We start from the raw sequence: 20338 nt of genomic DNA, 5'->3' as shown, positions 1-20338 counted from the left end.
TTTCCTTCAAACCGTAGTCACGTAGGTCTATAATTAAAACTGGTAATTAGGCCTGGTAAGGTGGCTCATGCCTGTAATCCTAACACTTTGGGAGGCCAAGGCGGATCATTTGAGTCCAGGAGCTTGAGATCAGCCTGGGCAACATGACAAACCCTGTCTCTACAAAAAATACAAAAATCGGCTAGGCATGGTGTTTCTACAAAAAAATACAAAAATTAGCCTGGCATGGTGGTGCACACCTGTAGTTTCAGCTACTCAGGAGGCTGAACTGGAAGAGGATCACTTGAGCCCAGGGAGGCTGAGGCTGTAGTGAGCTGTGACTGCATCACTGCACTTCAGCCTGGGCGACAGAGTGAGACCCTGTCCCAAAAAAACAAAAACAAAAAAACTGGTAATTAGTTTTTTTTTTTTTTTTTTTTTTGAGATGGAGTCTCACTCTGTCGCCCAGGCTGGAGCACAGTGGCATGATCTCAGCTCACTGCAAGCTCCGCCTCCAAGGTTCACGCCATTCTCCTGCCCCAGCCTCCCGAGTAGCTGGGACTACAGGTGCCTGCCACCACACCCGGCTAATTTTTTGTATTTTTAGTAGAGACAGGGTTTCACCGTGTTAGCCAGGATGGTCTCGATCTCCTGACCTCGTGATCCGCCCGCCTCGGACTCCCAAAGTGCTGGGATTACAGGAGAGCCACTGCGTCCAGCCTTAGTTTTAATACTATCATTGAATAATTACATACAAAACCTAGATTCTCTGTATATCCAGATAAAGACATCTAAGACCTGGAAGTTAAAGTTCAAAGTGTGAACAGAAAATTTATACTCCAAGATGGTCATTGTTAAACAGTAATAGACTTGGCTATGGTTTAGAAAAGGAGGGATTTATCAAAATTTGTCTAGAAAGACAGACAATATCAAGTGTTGGGTGAAGATGTACAGAAATTCAAACTCTCATTCACTGCTGATGGCAATGTAAAACAATGCAGCTACTTTGGAAAATCATTTGGCAGTTCCTCTAAAGTTAAACACTGAGGTACCATATGACTCAATTCCACTCCTAGATATGTATCTAAAAAAACTGAATGCATATGTCCACACAAAAGCTTATATATTATATGAATACAATAGAGTATTATTCAGCTATAAAAAGGGATAAAGTTCTGATACATGCTACAACATGGATGAATCTTGAAAATATTAAAGTAAAAGAACGCAGTCACAAAAGAGCACATATTGTATGATTCCACTTATATGAAACATCTAAACTGTGCAAATCCATAGAGACAGAAAGTAGATTAGTGGTTGCCAGGGGCTGAGGTGGGGCAGGAGGAAAGGGGAGAGTGACTGTTGATGGCTATGAAGTTTCTTTTTGGAGTGATGAAAATGTTTAGACAGTGGCAATGAGTGCACAACTCTGAATATGCAAAATTGTATTCTTTTTTTTTTTTTTTAAGACGGAGTCTCGCTCTGTCACCCAGGCTTGAGTGCTGTGGCACTATCTCGGCTCACTGGAAGCTCCGCTCCGCCTCCCAGGTTCAAGCCATTCTTCTGCCTCAGCCTCCTGAGTAGCTGGGACTACAGGCGCCTGCCACCGCACCTGGCTAATTTTTTGTATTTTTAGTAGAGATGGGGTTTCACCGTGTTAGCCCGGATGGTCTTGATCTCCTGACCTCATGATCCACCTGCCTCAGCCTCCCAAAGTGCTGGGATTACAGGCGTGAGCCACCACGCCCGGCCCAAAATTGTATACTTAAAAAAAAATTTTTTTTTTTTCAGACAGGGTCTCTCTCCATTGTCCAGGCTGGAGTGCAGTGGCTTGATCTCAGCTTGCTGCAGCCTCAACCTCCCAGGCTCAAGTGATTCTCCCACCTCAGCCTCCTGAGTAGTTGGGACTACAGGCATCAACCACCACATCCAGCTAATTTTTGCATTTTTTTGTAGACGCAGGGTATCACTATGTTGCCCAGGCTGGTCTCGAACTCCTGGGCTCAAGTGACTCTCCCAACCTCAGCCTCCCAAAGCGCAGGGATTATAGGTGTGAGCCACGGTGCCCAGCCAATTGTACACTTCAAGGGTGAATTTCATTTCAATGAAGTTTTTTTTCTTTTTTTTTTAACTTGCCTAGAGGGGTCAGAGTCAGGTTATCAAGATGGGTATTAAATGGAAAGGATAATGTCCCATGATAAAGGAAAGGCATTCAAACCAGGTGGAAAGAGTATGCAAAAGCAGAGAGACATGTGAGGATGTCAGGGCATGGCAAAGGGGGCAATGGTGAGATGGTCAGCATAGCTGAAGCACAAAGTAGAGTTTAAAGCATCCTTCTACAGACATTACCAAACACTATGATGATTTAAGATGATTAACGAGTATTATTCCATATAAATGATCAATTGAGACAAATGGTTTTAAGACTTTTTTTCTAGCATTATAGTGGAGATAATGTACAAAACATTCATTTGTCATTCTGAGCTTTTTGGGCAGACTTTGTGGCTTAGCCAGCTCCTAGAGTCTTCTTGGATCAACTGCCCTGATGATACCCTCAACAATGTGCCATAAACACTTCCCTGAGAATAGCCCAGAAGTTCACACAGGCTTACTTGGAATAACATCAACGACAGTACAATCATCAGATTTTCAGAATACAAGGTCAGCATCTAGCCTCTTACCAAAATGACTTTCAATCTGCTTTGGCTCAGCACTCGTGCAAGTAAGGTGAGCTGTATAACAGATTATGAAGAGACTTGTATGAGATGCTAAAAAATATTTTTATAAGCCAGTGGCTTTTTGAAATGTAGTACATATATGATTGGGTGCTACATGAAACAGGCATTTCATAGTTCTGTATTTCCTTTTATTGTTGCCTTTTGTTGGTTTTCTAGTTATGGCAATCAATATTGATTTTCCATTCACAGTATAAATTTTCCTTTAAGAAAAAAAAGTCTATAAAAATACTGAATAAATAATATAGATGGTTATGAAGAAACAGCAAAAAAAAAAAAAATTCCCAAAGTAGTACATGAATGCCTAAAGTTAGCTAAAAGGAGCACATAAAGATTTTACCTGGAAGTGAGATGGTCACATTTCAGAGAGATGATTCTGGCAGTAATGTGTAAGATGGAGGCAATGGGGTAAAATACCAGTGACAAATACTCCAATTAGGAAATTGTAATAGCCTAGACCAGAGGTCAGCAAAGTATGGCCCACTTACAATATCCTGCCCACAGCCTGCTTGTGACCTATTTTTGTATGGCCTCCAAGCTAAGTATGATTCTTTTTTTTTTTTTTTTTTTTTTTTTTTTTGATAGAGTCTTGCTCTGTTGCTCAGGCTGGACTGCTGTGGCACGATCTCAGTTCACTGCAACCTCTGCCTCCCGGGTTCAAGCGATTCTCCTGCCCCAGCCTCCTGAGTAGCTGGGATTACAGGCACACACCACCACACCCAGCTAATTTATCTTTAGTAGAGGCGGGGTTTCACCATGTTGGCCAGGCTGATCTCGAACTCCTGACCTCGTGATCCACCCTACCTCGGCTTCCCAAAGTGCTGCAATTACAGGTGTGGGTTCTTACATTTCTTTTTTTTGAAAAAAAAAAAAAAAAAAAGAAAATTAAAAAAAACTTTATATGGACTATAAAGCCTAAAATGTTTACTATTTGGTCCTTTACAGAAAAAGTTTGCCAACCCCAGCTTAGACAACTGCTGAAGCTACCAAATAAGTTGGTAGCATGAGAGTGACGCATAAAACAAAATCTCTGAAGCAGAATCAATAAGACTTAATGACTAATCAGATGTATGTGGTAAGAGCAGGTAAAAATTAAGATTCTATAAACTCAGACAGATAGGGATACTATCATCCAAGAGAAGAAAACAGAAAGGAGAGTATCTTTTTAAAATTAAATCATTTTTCTTTGATCATGAAAAATAAGTGACCACAAGCCAAAATTAGATAACAGACTTACAGTATTATACCATTAGGAAGACAAACTTGCTCAAAGATGAGCATTCACCCTCAGAACCTATGTTTTACAACTATGGAGAAATGTGTTCTTTTTCCTATATTAGATTTCCAAAATGAAGAGGCTGACATTTTACTATTGAAGAGAATCATGCTTATATACAATTCTAGAAGGTACTCACAATTAGGCCTCTCATAACAATGGCCTGTCTTTTTGCATATCCATTGCTCACAAAACTTCCGAATAGTTTCTTCCTCTCTCTCTCTCTCTTTTTTTTTTTTTTTTTTAAAAAAAGAGGCTGGAATTCTCCTTTGTTGCCCAGACTGGATTCTGAGCTCAAGCGATCCTCCCACCTCAGGCTTGCAAGTAGCTAGGATTACAAAATAGTTTCTTGAAAAACAACTGTCTACACTAAAAAGCCACTTTTCAGTGCTATATACTACTAAAATGTTTTAAATGTTCTACTTTTAAATATAGGTTACAAACCTAGTAGCATAAAAATTTTAATCCTGAAAACCTGAATTGCTTTCAGACAAGATCAGGTGCATTCAGGGTGGTATGGCTGTAGGCCTGAACTGCTTTCAGAAATAACCAAACATACATAAATTCATTTCAAAACAAAATTTTTTTGAGACAGGGTCTCGCTCTGTCCCCTTAACCGGCTGAAGTGCAGTGGTGGGAACATAGCTCACTGCAATCTTGAACTCCTGGGCTCAGGAGATCTACTTGCCTCAGCTTCCCAAGTGGCTAAGACTATACAGGTGTGTGCCACCACACCTGGCTAATTTTTTAAAAAATGTATTTTGTAGAGACAGGGTCTCATGATGTTGCTCAGGCTGGTCTCAAACCCCTGGCTTCAAGTGATCCTCTTGCCTTGGCCTCCCAAAGCACTGGGATTATAGGCATGAGCTACTGAAGCTGACCTCATTTCAAAATGTTAGAAGTCCTATTTAAAAGAGACATGAAGGCCAAGCGCGGTGGCTCACGCCTGTAATCCCAGCACTTTGGGAGGCTGAGGTGGGCAGATGAACTGAGGTCAGGATTCCAGACCAGCCTGGCCAACGTGGTGAAACCCCATCTCTACTAAAAATACAAAAATTAGCCGGGCGTGGTGGCGGGCGCCTGTAATCCCAGCTACTCAAGAGGCTGAGGCAGGAGAATCACTTGAATCTGGGAGGTGTAGGTTGCAGTGAGCTGAGATTGCACCACTGCACTCCAGCCTGGGCAACAAGAGCGAAACTCTGTATCAAAAAAAAAATTTAATAATAAATAAATAAATGAGACATGAGGCACAGGTGCAATGAGCATAGACATGGCATAAAACTTAATAAGATTTTCTAAAAAAAAAAAAAAAAATGCTTCAATTACCAAGGCAATGTTTGTGCAAACATCACTCAAGAAAAGATCTGTGTTCTTTTCATGAAAAAAAAAAAAACAACAACAAAAAAAAACAAAAATCCAAGAAGACCAAAAAAAAAAAAATTACAGAAGGGAAAACTGGACCTGTTTCTAAAGTACAATATTAAAACTGCAATTTGAAATTCTCAAGAAAGTGCTATATGAAATTTATGATCATTCTCATCATTTTCAGAAATTACTTTTTTCCATTTTCTTAAGAATTTTGGAAGAATCAATACGTGAGAGAAGACAGTTCTGGAAACATTTCAAAAACAGATCAACTGAAAGTAATGTAAGTATATAAAGAAAGACACAATTTTTTAACTTAATTTTTGTTTTTTAGAGACAAGGTCTTGCTCTGTTGCCCAGGTTAGGGTATCCATAGCTCACTGCAGCCTTGAATTTCTGGGCTCAAGCAATCCTCCTACATCAGCCTCCTGAGCTGCTGGGACTATAGCTCACATCCCACCATGCCTGGTTGATTTTAGGAAGATGATACAGTGTACATACAGTTTGTAGCAATTAGGGTTCTAGCAGGAAATAGGTGGCACATTCAAACTGAGATATTAGAGATTATGTATAAAGGAGAAGGCAGTTTTTAAGGAAACTCTAAGAGACAGTGTGATACTACACCTGAAGTAGTGAGTGCAGGAAGCAGTTAGCAGAAAGCAGACACAGAGTAGGTTGTGTGGAGAGGGTCACCCAACAAAAACCATACTGCATGGATGGATGTAGCCAGCCCACAGGGATCCTGGAGAAAGGGAGCCAAAAATATATACCTCCTAACCTTACTCTCTTTCTTCCCCCCAATCTTCTGCTTGTATTCCCTATGTGCCAGCTGAAAGCCAGAGAGGAGAGGAGCCCAATGATACCCTCTACACAGGTCAGCCTCTTAGGGTACAGAGCAGGGTAAAGAACAGAGTGGATTTGAAGAGGCAAAGGCAAGATGTCCAGCATGTAGTTATGTTAGTCAGCACAAACTAATTTCTGTCACAAATAATCCCAAAATATCACTGGCTAAGACAACGAAAGTTTATTTCTGTTAGATCATGTCTTCTAATGGTTTTACCATCTTCTATCTAGGGTCTTGGAGACCCCCTCTCCACTGAACCGTCTGTTTCTAGTAGGTGTTGATAGAAGAAGGTAAGAATGGAAGATTGGTGAGAAGTTAGACATCAGGCTTAAAAATCATATACAGTTGACCCTTAAACAACATGGCTTTGAACTGCGCTGATCCACTTATACAGAGGTTTACTTCCACCTCTGCCAGCCCGGGGACAGTAAGACCAATCCCTCTTCTTTCTCCTCCACCTACTCAACATGAAGATAAAGAGGATAAAGACCTTCATGATAATCCACTTCCACTCAGAGAACAGTAAATATATTTCGCTTCCTCATGATTTTCTGGGTAACAATTTCTTTTCTCAAGCTTATTTCATTCTAAGAATATAGCACATACAACATTAACTTACAAAACATGTTAATCTGCTTATGTTATCAAAAGGCTTCCGATCAACAGTCTATTAGTAGTTAAGTTTTTGGGGAGGCAAAAGTTATACGTAGATTTTCAATTGCATGGAGATTCAGTGCCCCTAACCCCAGTGTTGTTCAAGGGTCGATTGTACATCATTGGAACTGACATTTTACTGGCCAGAACTCAGTCAGATGGTACCACCTAATTATGAGACTGCTAAGAGTGGTATGGTGCTGTGCCCAGAAGGATGAAGAGAAACATGAATATGCTAAGTACTATTCTTATCGTGTATTATGTAACACTCCAGTAAAAACTGGAACAGCACCCCAAAATCAATCTCATCAATATTTCTGCAGTGAAACATTAATATCCACACTAAATGAAACAAAGATGGCTAAAAACCTCCCACCTATGCAGATAAGACATTTGCACCAAATAAATTTTGGTGTCAAACTTTTTTATATTTTTATAAAACTTAAGGGTTTTGGAGGATTTTGGATTTTAGATTACAGACATGGGATTGTGAATGTGCATTGTGATCCACATTGTACAAATGAAGAAATCTTCTCAAAACAGCAGCCAGGAAAGTAGAGATGAAAGTTAAACTCAGGCCTGTGCCTTCCAAATTTATGCTAATGTGAAGAGAAAACTGCAAATAACCAAATAACTCTTACTTTAGACATCATTAATGATACCAGCCCTCCGACATGCAGAAACAGGAGGTATTTCAATGAATTCCAATACTTATTGTGTCCTTTTTTTTTTTTTTTTTTTTTGAGATGGAGTCTTGCTCTGTCCCCCAGGCTGGAGTGCAGTGGTGTAATCTCAGCTCACTGCAACCTCCGCCTCCTGGGTTCAAGCGATTCTCCTGCCTCAGCCTCCCAAGTAGCTGGGACTACAGGCGCATGCCACCACGCCTGGCTAATTTTTTGTATTTTTAGTACAGATGGGGTTTCACCGTGTTAGCCAGGATGGTCTCAATCTCCTGATCTCGTGATCTGCCCACCTCGGCCTCCCAAAGTGCTGGGATTACAGGCATGAGCCACTATACCTGGCCCTGTGTCCTATTCTTTATAAGCACTCACTACATTAGAAGGTACAGGGAATAGAAGGAATAAGAGGTGGTATCTTACCACAAAAAAGCCAGAATATGGTGGAAGATTTAGTTTCTTTAGTGAAAATGAGACTCTGATCAACGTATAAAGTACTAAAATGACTGATTCTGACGTGAAGAATTAGGGAAGGATCATATAAAAGGTGCTGACATGAGTGGAGCTTGAAGAAACAACACAATTTTGAATGAGGAAAGTACAGTAGTACTCCCTTAACTGTGGGGGATATGTTCCAAGACCCCTCAGGGATACCTGAAACCACAGAATTACAGTATTGAACCCAATGTATGCTGTTCTTTTCCTATATATAAATACCTGTGATAAAGTTTAATTATAAATTAGGCACAGTAAGAGATTAAAAACAATAATAAAATAGAAGTTATAGCAATATACTACAATAAAAGCTATGTGCACACGGTATCTCTCTCAAAATATCTTATTGTATTATACTCGCCCTTCTTGTGATGATGTGATATGACACAATGCCTATGTGATAAGATGAAGTGAGCTGACTGATGCAGCACTGTGACACAGTGCTAGGCTACTATTAACCATCTCATGATACATCCAACTTACGTTTATTTCTGGAATTTTCCATTCAATATTTTCAGACCATGGTAGACCATGGGTAACTGAAACTATGGAAAGTGAAACTTAGGATAAGAGGGGGCTATTATTACACTTTGGGCAAGTTGGGGAGGCTGCACAAAGATACAAAGTTGGTGGGTATTTGAAGACCTGAATAATGGCAAATTGATTATTGTTTGTTTGCGAGCATTTGAGTACTAAATAGAATTTAAATTTTACTTAATCATCATGAAGAGGCCTGGGGAGCTTAAGATAAATAAGAAAGAGAAGATAATGAGAAATCCAATGTTGGAGAAACATTTGGCTAGGTGATGATACAATTAACCAAGAGATTATGAGAAGAATATATCTAGATACAAAAATAGGAAGGAGAAAACGCTAACTTTTGAATTTTAAACAAGTTGAGACTGGGGTGTTTGAAGCATCAATAAAGCGTTTTGTAAGTGTAGTACTCAAAAGGTCAGGATTAGAAAAATAGAATAAGTCACAGTTTGCTCAAGTTCGAAACATTACTATTACTATTATCAACTATATATGCCCCAAAGAAATCCACAGAATGAGCAAGTGAGCAGAGAGAGGACAATGACAAACTCCTGTAAATTACTGTAGTACTCTGATTCATAATACCTACTCTGGTTGCCAAGAAGCTTTTTTGTTTGTTTGTTTACTTCTTAGATCTGACCACATTAACCTCCAGTTAAGTGAAGTTATTATATGTACCATATAAATAAGATTTACCAAGCATGGTTCTATTCATGGTTTATTCATTCAGGGGAAAAACGATCTTCACAGCACAGTAAAACAAGTGAGGAACATGTACTGGCTTGTACTTCTGCCATTTGTGTTGCAATTTCCTTGTATGTCAACACCATTGTTCACAGTCCTGCAATTTTTAAAGTGTGCTGGCCAATATGATGAAAACATTAGCAGAATACAACCAACTTCCCTATATGCTAGTTATCACGGAAAACAGCTGACCAAAAGACAAAATTCCTTCAAAAAATTTACTTTATGCACTTCAAGATGAGTGGTTTAATACATTAAAAAACATACACAAACACACAAAACAAAATACATATACAAACACACAAAAGTTTGTAAACTCAGTATGAAAAAGTATCACTTTCATATGTAATCTTTTTCTTAAGTTTCATATTAATGAAGTTTAACTTCTTTTCTAAGGTTACTTTATTTACCAAAAATTAAACACCTGAAATGTTGTATTACTGAATTATTTTTTAAACTTCAAAATAACCATGGGTAGAAACTACCCTATAAACATATGTACAGATGTTCTAAGGAAAACGCAGACACCTTTAATACACTTACTTGGTTTAAAATCATAATAATCACAGCAGGCAAAATAGTAAATTCATCTAGTTAGAGTCAATCCAGTGAAGCAATTCATTAATGTATACAAGGTAAGAGGAATAACAAATGCTATTCACTGGATTCTTTAAATAAGCAAGCAGATTTTAAAACTTTATTTGAATTCTTTAATCTCTGCCAAAGTCTATCTGCTTATACGTAGTTGTCTGGAAACACTCGGTTGGATACTTCCAAAGAGCAAATGGCAGGTCAAGTTTAGAACACATGACTTCCTCACTAATTACATTTAAATAGCATGCAGTGAGTGAGAAATCAGATTCCCCATAGACGCTGGAGAAAGACTGAATTCTTACTCTTCAAAGAAAAATATCAAAAGGTAACATTAATTTGAAATGTTCTCAATTACATATTAGAGCCAAATGTAACTTTTAATATATATGTTAGAGTTCTACAGTTAAAATTTGGGCTTTAAGTCACAGACTTAAGTTCTAGCTTGGGTCATTTTTAGATATACATCCTCAGGTAAGTTATGCCCCTTGTCTGAGCCCATTTGCAAAATGAAGGAGTTGGTTTTGTTCATTTCTAAATCTTAAAACTATGAATATCTCTAACTATTTTTTTTGTTGTTGTTGTTAATGAAGAAAACCTCATCCCAGCACTGGGGAAATCCTTTGGTTTAACCTCTTTAGTCTTTGGAGTAAATATTTAGAAGTAATATCCTAATTTGTGACCTAAACTAAAACCTTAAATTGTTGGAATAAAGGTCATGAGAATCAAGAAAATACCAATATTTATTTCATTATTTCTTTTGTTGCTCTACTGTCCCAAATTGCCTCTCAGTCTTTGCCCCTACCCTACTCTATACTGATCTCAAGCCCCCATATTTATTGTATTGAATGTCTAGTGTTTTATTTTTTTCCTTTTTTAAATAGAAAAATGCCAATTAAGCTCTTTTTCAGTCTTGGGATTGTTTTTGCCCTCAGTTGGTAGCCCTCAATAGAAAATAGGTCTTCTGTCGGCAGATGTTGACAACAAAGAAAGGGAAGCTTTTAATTTGTTCACTAATAGTGAACAAGCAAACATTTACATAACACAAATGTACTGATAAACACAATTAAGGATATATGCTTGCCTATTTGTGATCCAAGTGTTCAATTAAAATTATATAATTATTGTGAAACAGAGGAGGATGATGTTCGAGCTATCACTGATCGGCCTGTTCTTCATGTTTGTCAACATTCCGGGAACAAACTTCAACATCAACAACCTCAAATTCTATGGCAGTATCCAATCCTGCATCAAGCCTGAATCCCAGGACCAGACCTAATCCCAGGATGAGCACCAATCCCAGAATGAACCCCAATCCTGGGACAAGCCCAGATCTCAAAATGACCTCGAGTCCCAAGATGACTCCAAATTCCAAGACAAGTCTGAATAGAGCAGTGACCCCAAAGATAGCCACAACCATGAATATGAACACTGTGACAAATGGTAGCACCAATCCCGGAATGAACCCCAATCCTGGGACAAGCCCAAATCTCAAAATGACCTCGAATCCCAAGATGACTCCAAATTCCAAGACAAGTCGGAATACAACAGTGATCCCAAACATAGCCACAACTACGAATATGAACACTGTGACAAATGGTAGCACCAATCCCAGAATGAATCCCAACCCTGGGACAAGCCCAAATCTCAAAATGACCTCAAATCCCTAGATGACTCCAAATTCCAAGACAAGTCTGAATACAGCAGTGACCCCAAAGATAGCCACAACTATGAATACGAACACTGTGACAAATGGTAGCACCATACTCAATCCAACGGACAACATTTATTTTCTATGTGATATTTTTGCTGTTTCGTGTACACTTGCACTCAGGCTGAAGTGAACTTCAACTGCCTGCATTCTTTTTTTTTTTTTTTTTTTTTTTTTTTTTTTTTTTTTGAGACGGAGTCTCGCTCTGTCGCCTGGGGTGGAGTGCAGTGGCGCAATCTCGGCTCACTGCAAGCTCCGCCTGCCGGGTTCACGCCATTCTCCTGCCTCAGCCTCTCCGAGTAACTGCCTGCATTCTTATCTCAGTTTCTTATTATCTGCTGAATGACAAGCATGCTAGAAAAATATCATTTATTTCAACTTACTATTTAAGAAATTTTCATTATCTTAACTTGATTTTTTTTTTGCAAATTATAATTGTGTATGTTTAAATATTAACTTAATATGATGTTTTCCTTCCATATGAAAAAAGTATGTGCTACCTTATTAAATGCTGAAACAGGCAAAATACCATGTTTGCCTTTTAAATGTTTGCAAAACTGAACCGAAACTCAGATATTTATATTAAAGGTGTAAGAGAAGAAATTATGTAGGTGGGGTGTGTGTGTGTGTGTGGTGTGTGTGAGAGAGAGACAGCACACACGAGAGCGAGAGAGCAAGTGAGTAACAGTGACAGACAGATAAAGGATAGGGGATAGAGGATGGGGGTGTGGGATAAGGAGTGGTATAGGGGAAGTTGTTTTTGTATTTTATTTTTATTTTTTTGAGACAGAGTTTCACTCCTGTTGCCCAGGCTGGAGTGCAATAGCATGACCTCAGCTCACTGCAAGCTCCACCTCCTGGGTTCAAGCAATTCTCCTGCCTCAGCCTCCAGAGTAGCTGGGATTACAGGTGCCCGCCACCACGCCCAGCTAATTTTTTGTATTTTTAGTACAGGGGTTTCATCATGTTGGCCACGCTGGTCTCAAACTCCTGACTTCAGGTGATCCACCTGCCTTGGCTTCCCAAAGTGCTGAGATTACAGGTGTGAGCCACCATGCCCGGTCTATATTTTTTTATTAAATAGACAAAAAATGCTAATCTGATAAAGTCCTCTACAAAATAACACATTCATCTGTATTAACATATTTCATGAATGTGTTAATACTAATACGTCATTTTGCTAAGAAAAGGTGCCGATTCTGCTAAGCTTTGTAATGTATAATGATATTGCGCCAATGACAAGATTATTTTATATTGAGTAAAACTTTATCTTATGTTTCAAAAAATCATTTGTAAATCAGATGCCTGGAATTGAGAATTTATTTTCCCCAGAGTAATATATCTCATAACTGTTGGTTAGGTTTTCATGCTCATCTACAAAGATTTACCCAAGCATAAAATTATAATAGTAATAAGCATGTAATTAATAGTGCATTTGTTAAGAGCTTTGGCTTAGGTTTGAAACCCAATTCTGATTCTTACTAGTTGTGCTACCATGAATTAAATACATGACCCAGTGAGATTCCCAAACAAACTTTAGTAATAAATGAATCACTTGGAGTGCCTGTTAAATATATAAACAAGGCCCTGCCCCTGAGATTTTGGTTTGGAAGTGGAGGCTGGGGATATGTTTGTTTTAATGTTCCAGATCATTCTGGTAGCCAGGTTTGGGTTTCAGTTTATACACACATCAATTAATTGTTAATAATATCTCAGAAGGTTATGTGGATTAAATGAGAAATTATGTAATATGCACAGTTTCCTGATGCAGAGAAAGCACTTAGGAAATGTTAGCTATTATCATTATTTACTACTATCACCCAAAAAGCAATTGCCAGGTATCACAATATTCCTAAGAGGAAAACTCTTCTTTGTAACTTGGGGTTTTTGTTTTGTTTTGTTTTAATTTATTCTTTCAGATAGGGCCTCACTCTGTTGCCCAGGCTGGAGTACAGTGGTGTGATCTCGGCTCAATGCAGTTTTGACCTCCCAGGCTCAAGTGATCCTCCCACCTCAGCCTCCTGAGTAGCTGGGGCTACAGGTGTATGCCACAATGTATGGTTGATTTTTGTATTTTTCTGTAGTGACAGGGTTTCACCATGCTGCCCAGGTTGATCTCAAACTCCTGAGCCCAAGTGATTTCCCTGCCTTGGCCTCCCAAAGTGCTGGGATTAAAGGCGTGAGCCACCTTGCCCAGCCCCTTTGGGGTTTTATATTTTTAATTATTCTTACAAAAACAATATATGCTCCTGGCAAGCCAAACAACATATAGATATATAACAGAAATATTAAATTGGTCCTCTGTCTCCTCCAATCACACTTCTGGGATAAGCAATGTGAACAGTTAATATGTATAGTTTCATACATTTCTCAGTCTACACATACACATGTGCAGGTGCACACACACACTGTCATGTACCTTGTAAGTGTCAGTAAGTGTAACGTAAGTGTCATCCCTTTTTAAAGCTGGATGTAGAGGACTTCTGCTACTTCTGCCTGCCCAGTATCCATTTTTCCTCATTCTGGTAACAGCAATTCAGTTTTCCTTTGTGAAAACCCTGCCCCCATGCCCTTCTTTTAGTTCATGCAATTTGGATAGGGCTGGCTTTACCACTGCATTCCAGGAAGGGCACATGATCCAGGCCTAGATAACCAAGAAATTCCATCCCCCTTGCCACAGTGACTGCCTTAGGAATTGGCATGTGACTCACACCAGGCCAGTAAGACCAACCACTTTTGCTGAAACCACAAAACTCGGAAAGAGGTGTTTTTCCACTGGGATTGTTAAGCTGGGAGAGCACAAACTATTACCGGCCACAGCGAGGGAGTAGCTGCTTGGGAATAAAACCGACACAAAGAAAGTAGAGTTAAGAGCCAGAGAAGACAGATGTTATGCAGATGATATTGTTTAAAGCTCTGCATCTAGTCATGCAAGAAACTAGTACATCTCTTGATTTTCTTAGGTACACGAGTCAATAAATTCCTTTTTGGCACACATAAATTTGAATTGCGTTTCTGTCACTTGTAATAAGCAAAATTAACACATTGCATTATTCCCTAATATAAATGTATTATCATTTATTCAACAATTCCCCTTTTGAAACACAACTCTATTGTTTTCCTTTTTGTTGCCACTATATAAACAATGTTGCAACAATGTCCTTGTATTATGCTACTTTACCACAGGGCAAGAGCATAAGTATATAGGATGGAATAGAAGGAAAAGATTGGAAAAGTAAATTAGGCCAAAATTACCTTGCATGTTTGACTACAGAACTTGGACTTTATACAGGGAGTCAATGGGACAGACAAGCTTTCTACTGGAAACTGGCTCCAGAAGAAATGTTAAGATTACCTAGAAGTAGTCATCTGGGGATGAAGGAGGAGGAGAATAATGCTACATTAGTATAGGTAAGACACAGAGTTCCAGCAATGCAGTGGGGGAAAATGGTTTCGAAAGACATTGCCAAAGTACCTAATAGTAATATTAGACCATTAAGGTCCAACTAAAAAAATAAATTAGGCCAGGCGTGCTGGCTCACATCTGTAATCCCAGCACTTTAGGAGGCCAAGGCAAGAGGATTGCTTGAGCCCAGGAGTTCAAGCCCAGCCTGGGCAACATAGCAAGACCTCATCTCTACAAAAAAAAATAATAATAATTAGCCAGCTGTGGTGGCACACACCTGTCGTCCCAGCTACTTGGGAGTATGAGGCAGGAGGATTGTTTGAGCCTGGGAGCTAGAGGCTGCAGCGAGCCATGGTAGTGCCACTGCACTCCAGCCTAGGCAACAGAGTGAGACCCTGTCTCAAAAACAAAACAAAAAAAATTAAAACACATACTTAAGAACAGCCCCTGATGAAGAAACAGCACCGAGTGGTCACATTTTTTTTTTTTTTTTTTTAGACAGAGTCTTTTTCTGTCGCCAGGCTGGAGTGCAGTGGTGCAATCTTGGTTCACTGCAACCTCCGCCTCCCAGATTCAAGCAATTCCCCTGCCTCAGCCTCCCGAGTAGCTGGGACTACAGCCACCTGCCACCACGCCTGGCTAATTTTTTGTGTTTTAGTAGAGATGGGGTTTCATCATGTTGGCCAGGACGGTCTTCATCTCCTGACCTCGTGATCTGCCCGCCTCAGCCTCCCAAAGTGCTGGGATTACAGGCATGAGCCACTGCGCCCAGCCAAGTGGTCACATTTTGAATCACATGACTGCTGGGCCAGGAGCATATACTGGACATAGGGGCAGCCAGAAATCAACTGGCTGGCCAGAACCTAACATTAAAGTTTCTGCCAAGCAGAGGTACTTTTTAGCTGAATCATATTTTCTTTCTGGAATTTCAGATGTGCAGTACTGAGATAATGAACGGGTTACTATCTGGGGCAAAAGCTGAAAGGATACAGAAAGATGAAAATCATGAGGAAGAGTTGAACACAAAACCAAGAGACAGTCAAAGAGCGTAGCCAGTTCCAGCACCACAGCCATCTAGTTCTCTATATCTGGGTAGGCTCTGCTCTAATTCATGCTTTTCCTAAAAACTATCCTTGAGAAAATACAAATGACTGCTTTGCAATAGAAGCCTAACTAAAACAACTTAATTGATTGCCCAGGATCTCACAGGTAAAACCAAGATTTGGTGACTAACAATGAGAAAGATAATAAGAGGAAAGAATTTAAAATCATTAGGGTCTCTAGATGGGGAACTAGAAGGGATGACGATGGTACTGAGAAAGAGAAATATGGTGTGAAGAGGAGGTTGATTTGAAGATGTACTGAATTAAGTTTTGGACATTTCAAGTCTGAAACATCTGTGGACTATCGATAAGGAGATTAGAAAATCCACAATTCAAAAAGCATTACTTAATACATAGAAGTCTAAGCCACAGAAACACAAGAATATCAAAAGAGAAGTCAAACCCAAGTGCTCTTTGACAAAACTGATGGCATACAGACAGACAAGACCTTCATAACGGGGTAAATGGACGCTCTGCTCTGATGTACTGTGTACTCATCTGTCTTGGAGCTAGGCTTCACACCAGGTGAAAATGAAGGCCAGGAGGAGCTCCAGTAAGTCTAAGTAAGAAACTAAAAGGATTGAAAATCTGAAACTGACAGTGCCATATCCCCCAAAAAAAGAATGAAAGAAAAAAGAAAATCTCAAATTTACTCCTTACACAACTTTATAGGTCACAAAACACTTTATAGGAGAGGTAGACAGATTTTATAAGCACATCCCCCACCTTTAACATATGAAGCAACAGATTTGGAAAAATAAACTTATCTAAGATTATGCAGCTAAAGCCAGGTGCGGTGGCTCACACCTGTAATCCCAGCACTTTGGGAGGCTGAGGCAGGCAGATCACCTGAGGTCAGGAGTTCAAGACCAGCCTGGCCAATGTGGTGAAACCCCATCTCTACTAAAAATACAAAATTAGCCAGGCATGGTGGTACATGTCTGTAATCCCAGCTACTCGGGAGGCTCAGACAGGAGAATCACTTGAACCCAGGAGGTGGAGGTTGCAGCGAACCAAGATCGCTCCATCGCACTCTAGCCTGGGTGACGAGTGAAACTTCATCTCAAAAAAAAAAAAAAAAGATTATGCAGCTAATAAGCAGCAGAGCTGAGAATTCTTAGCATTCTCTAGCCACAAGACTCAATAGGTTTCATGGAAACCAAACTGATTGAATCTCACTAAGGGATCTGCAGCAGGTCCAATCTTTCCTTTAGCTTTTTCTAGATCACCACAGAGAAGGAATACAAATGTAAGAGTTTCTGATCCTGGAAAAAAAAACAAAAAAAAAAACGCAGCTTTGTTTTCCAGAAATCTTTGCTATTTGTAACCTAATAAGATTTTAAAGAAGAGGGGGACAAGACATCTTCTACCTCCCTTACCAATGTTTGCTTTTTACTTAGACAACAAAGGGAAAGTAAAAATATCCTGGTTGTATTAAAGGTTGGGGTTAGAACACAAATATGGTTCATCTCAAATGCAAATGAAAATTAAAATGATCTTAGGCAATTTAGAAATGGCAACTGAGATGAGAGCTGGAGAGAGGCCTTTCATGGGAAGGTGGAGGAGGGGTTACTTAGAGTTGTTAAACGGCAGGGGTGTGGGGGGAGGTTCAATGCAATTTTCTTACTATCTTGATTCCCTAATACTCCAGTCCTTTGGACTTCTTGGTCTTAAGGCTATCTGAATGACCCTATTAGACAAGTTTCCCATCTTCCACTGATCTTCCTTCACTGTCTCTCTACTATTTCTCAACCTCGATTTGTTTCCTACACACTGCCACCTGTGGCCAGCAAGTTGACTAACAATGTAAGTCTACTAACTTAATGGTCATGGATGTTAAATACTGTTAAATTCAGAAAAAAATACTGTTAAATTCAGATTAAGTCTATAACTAATGAGTAGCAGAACTAGGTCTAAACATGGAATCTCATGACCTGAGATTCCAAAGTCAGAGGTTTCTCTATGTATCGCGTTGTCTCTAAGGCTCAATTACCATGAATGTATGTCATGGTAAATGGAAAGAAGTAAAACTGACCAAATAACGTCACAGATGAGTTTTCAAAAGTAAGGTAAAATGAGGCAAGAAAGAAAAGACAATGGTAGGGAAAGCAAGGCAAGCATCATACCTATTATTAAGGAAGAGCTCACAACATTTCCAGAAAGGCTTTCTAGGAACTAGCCTCAACTGAGGGCAGCATGAACAAGCACTGTTTTCCAGGCCACCCCTTGCACCATCTTCATAAAGATTTTTCACCACTCCTTTGAATTATTTTTTAAATCACCCTGATGCTGTCTTACACAGCATGTTTTTAAAAGTTCTCAGAAATAGGCTCTTACAGTTTTATTTCTTCCTTTAAAAAAAGTTCCCAGTTATCATGTTGTGAGTACTATTTAATCAGAATATACTTGAAAACAAAAGATTCTTTGTGGGTTTTTAACTCTTGGTAATTAATCCATTGCAGGCGGTATTTTAAAAAATGATGTAGGACAAAGAAACCAATATGAAATGGGTAGTATGAAAAGCAGCTACTAGATACTGACCATCATTTTAGGAAAGGCAGGCTATTTACCCTGCTATATGCTCCCAAGTAAACTTGTCTTCAATTCCTGTTAAGTCAATCGGGAAAAACCAAACTTGCCATCTCTCTGTATTTGCTGTAATTTAAAAAGTTATGTTAAGAGACCCAAAACATAGTATTTCTTACCGCCGTGCAACATAATAAAAAATAGGATTCCCAGCTTTGGAAGTCCCAGCTTGGTAGAAAATACTTAACGTTTTCAAAGCCTTGAATTCTTCTTTTTCATGTACCTGATGCCTAAAAGAAAAATAACAGAGTAATTATGAGGCTTTATGTTGTCTACTGAGTAAGTAAAAAAGTCTATAATTGGATAAACAATAAAATACTAAAATGAAAAAATATTTTAAAAGCAACAGGCATTCTAAAGGGTAATTTGGCAACATGCAACAAAAATTTCAAGGTATTACTCTTTGAACCACAAAAACACTTTTAGGACTATTCTAAGAGAACTATTGGGCAAGGATATTAACCATAGGATTGGTTTTACTCATGACATTTTTGTCCCAGACAGAAGTTTATGATTTTTTAAATAATTCATTTTATCAATCTTTTCTAGTTTATGGATTTTGAATGGATGAAAAAGGCCTTGCTTTGCTCATGTTTTTTTTTTTTTTTGATTTATGGAAGTTTATCATAAATGGTATGAAAATATTTTTCCAAATCATTACTCAGTTTTATCAAAACCATTTAGTGAAAGTCCATCCTAATCTTGATTCTGAATACTAGTTTTATCATATATTATGTTCCCATATGTATTAAAGCCTGGCTTAATTTTTATATAGTTTGCTCAAGACTCAGTCTGCTTCTTTAACCTCAAGATTCATGTCATTCATCAACTCTAGAAAACATACATCCATTAGCCTTTCAAATATTACTTCTTCCCATTCTCAGTGAGCTCAGTTTCTAGGGAACACCTACTAGACATATTTTGAACCTCCTCATTCTATCTTCTGCATCTCTTAACCTCTTTCCTATTTTCCATTTATCTGTCTATACTGACAGTATGCTAGGTAATTTGCTTAGAAACTAGCTTCAGCTATAAATTTAATTTTTTTTTTTTTTTGAGATGGAGTTTTGCTCTTGTTGACCAGGCTGGAGTGTAGTGGCGCGATCTCAGCTCACTGCAACCTCTGCCCCCCGGGTTCAAATGATTCTCCTGCCTTGGCCTCCCAAGTAGCTGGGATTACAAGTGCCCACCACCACACCTGGCTAATTTACATACCTATATATATAATATATAAATATTATATTATATATAATATATAAATATTATATTATATATAATATATAAATATTATATTATATATAATATATAAATATTATATTATATATAATATATAAATATTATATTATATATAATATATAAATATTATATATAATATATAATATATTATATATAATATATAAATATTATATATAATATATAATATATTATATATATATATTTAGTAGAGATGAGGTTTCGCCATGCTGGCCAGGCTTGCCTCGAACTCCTGACCTCAGGTGATCTACCCGCCTCGGCCTCCCAAAATGCTGGGATTACAGGTGTGAGCCACTGCGCTCGGCCTAAATTTTTTTAACTACACATATTTTCTTTTACACCTAGTATTTCTATGAGCCTTATGTCTTGGGAAGAGATTGC

The 20338-nt window shown here is 38.7% G+C and overlaps 1 protein-coding gene across 6 annotated transcripts in view; it reads right to left on the bottom strand.

Moving 5' to 3' along the window:
* NF1 (neurofibromin 1) overlaps window positions 1-20338 on the bottom strand; it is a 295569-nt gene that overhangs the window by 96401 nt on the left and 178830 nt on the right. For all 6 annotated transcript variants that reach the window (XM_063628603.1, XM_055255928.2, XM_063628607.1 and 3 more), the window contains one exon: window positions 18823-18933. In XM_063628603.1, the coding sequence (XP_063484673.1) occupies window positions 18823-18933 (111 nt within the window). The remainder of the gene's footprint in view (window positions 1-18822; window positions 18934-20338) is intronic.

This window comes from Symphalangus syndactylus, chromosome 20 (assembly GCF_028878055.3).
Source record: "Symphalangus syndactylus isolate Jambi chromosome 20, NHGRI_mSymSyn1-v2.1_pri, whole genome shotgun sequence".
Lineage (NCBI taxonomy): Eukaryota > Metazoa > Chordata > Mammalia > Primates > Hylobatidae > Symphalangus > Symphalangus syndactylus.
Note: the sequence above shows the minus strand (reverse complement) of the source record. Positions and strands in the feature narration are given on the sequence as shown.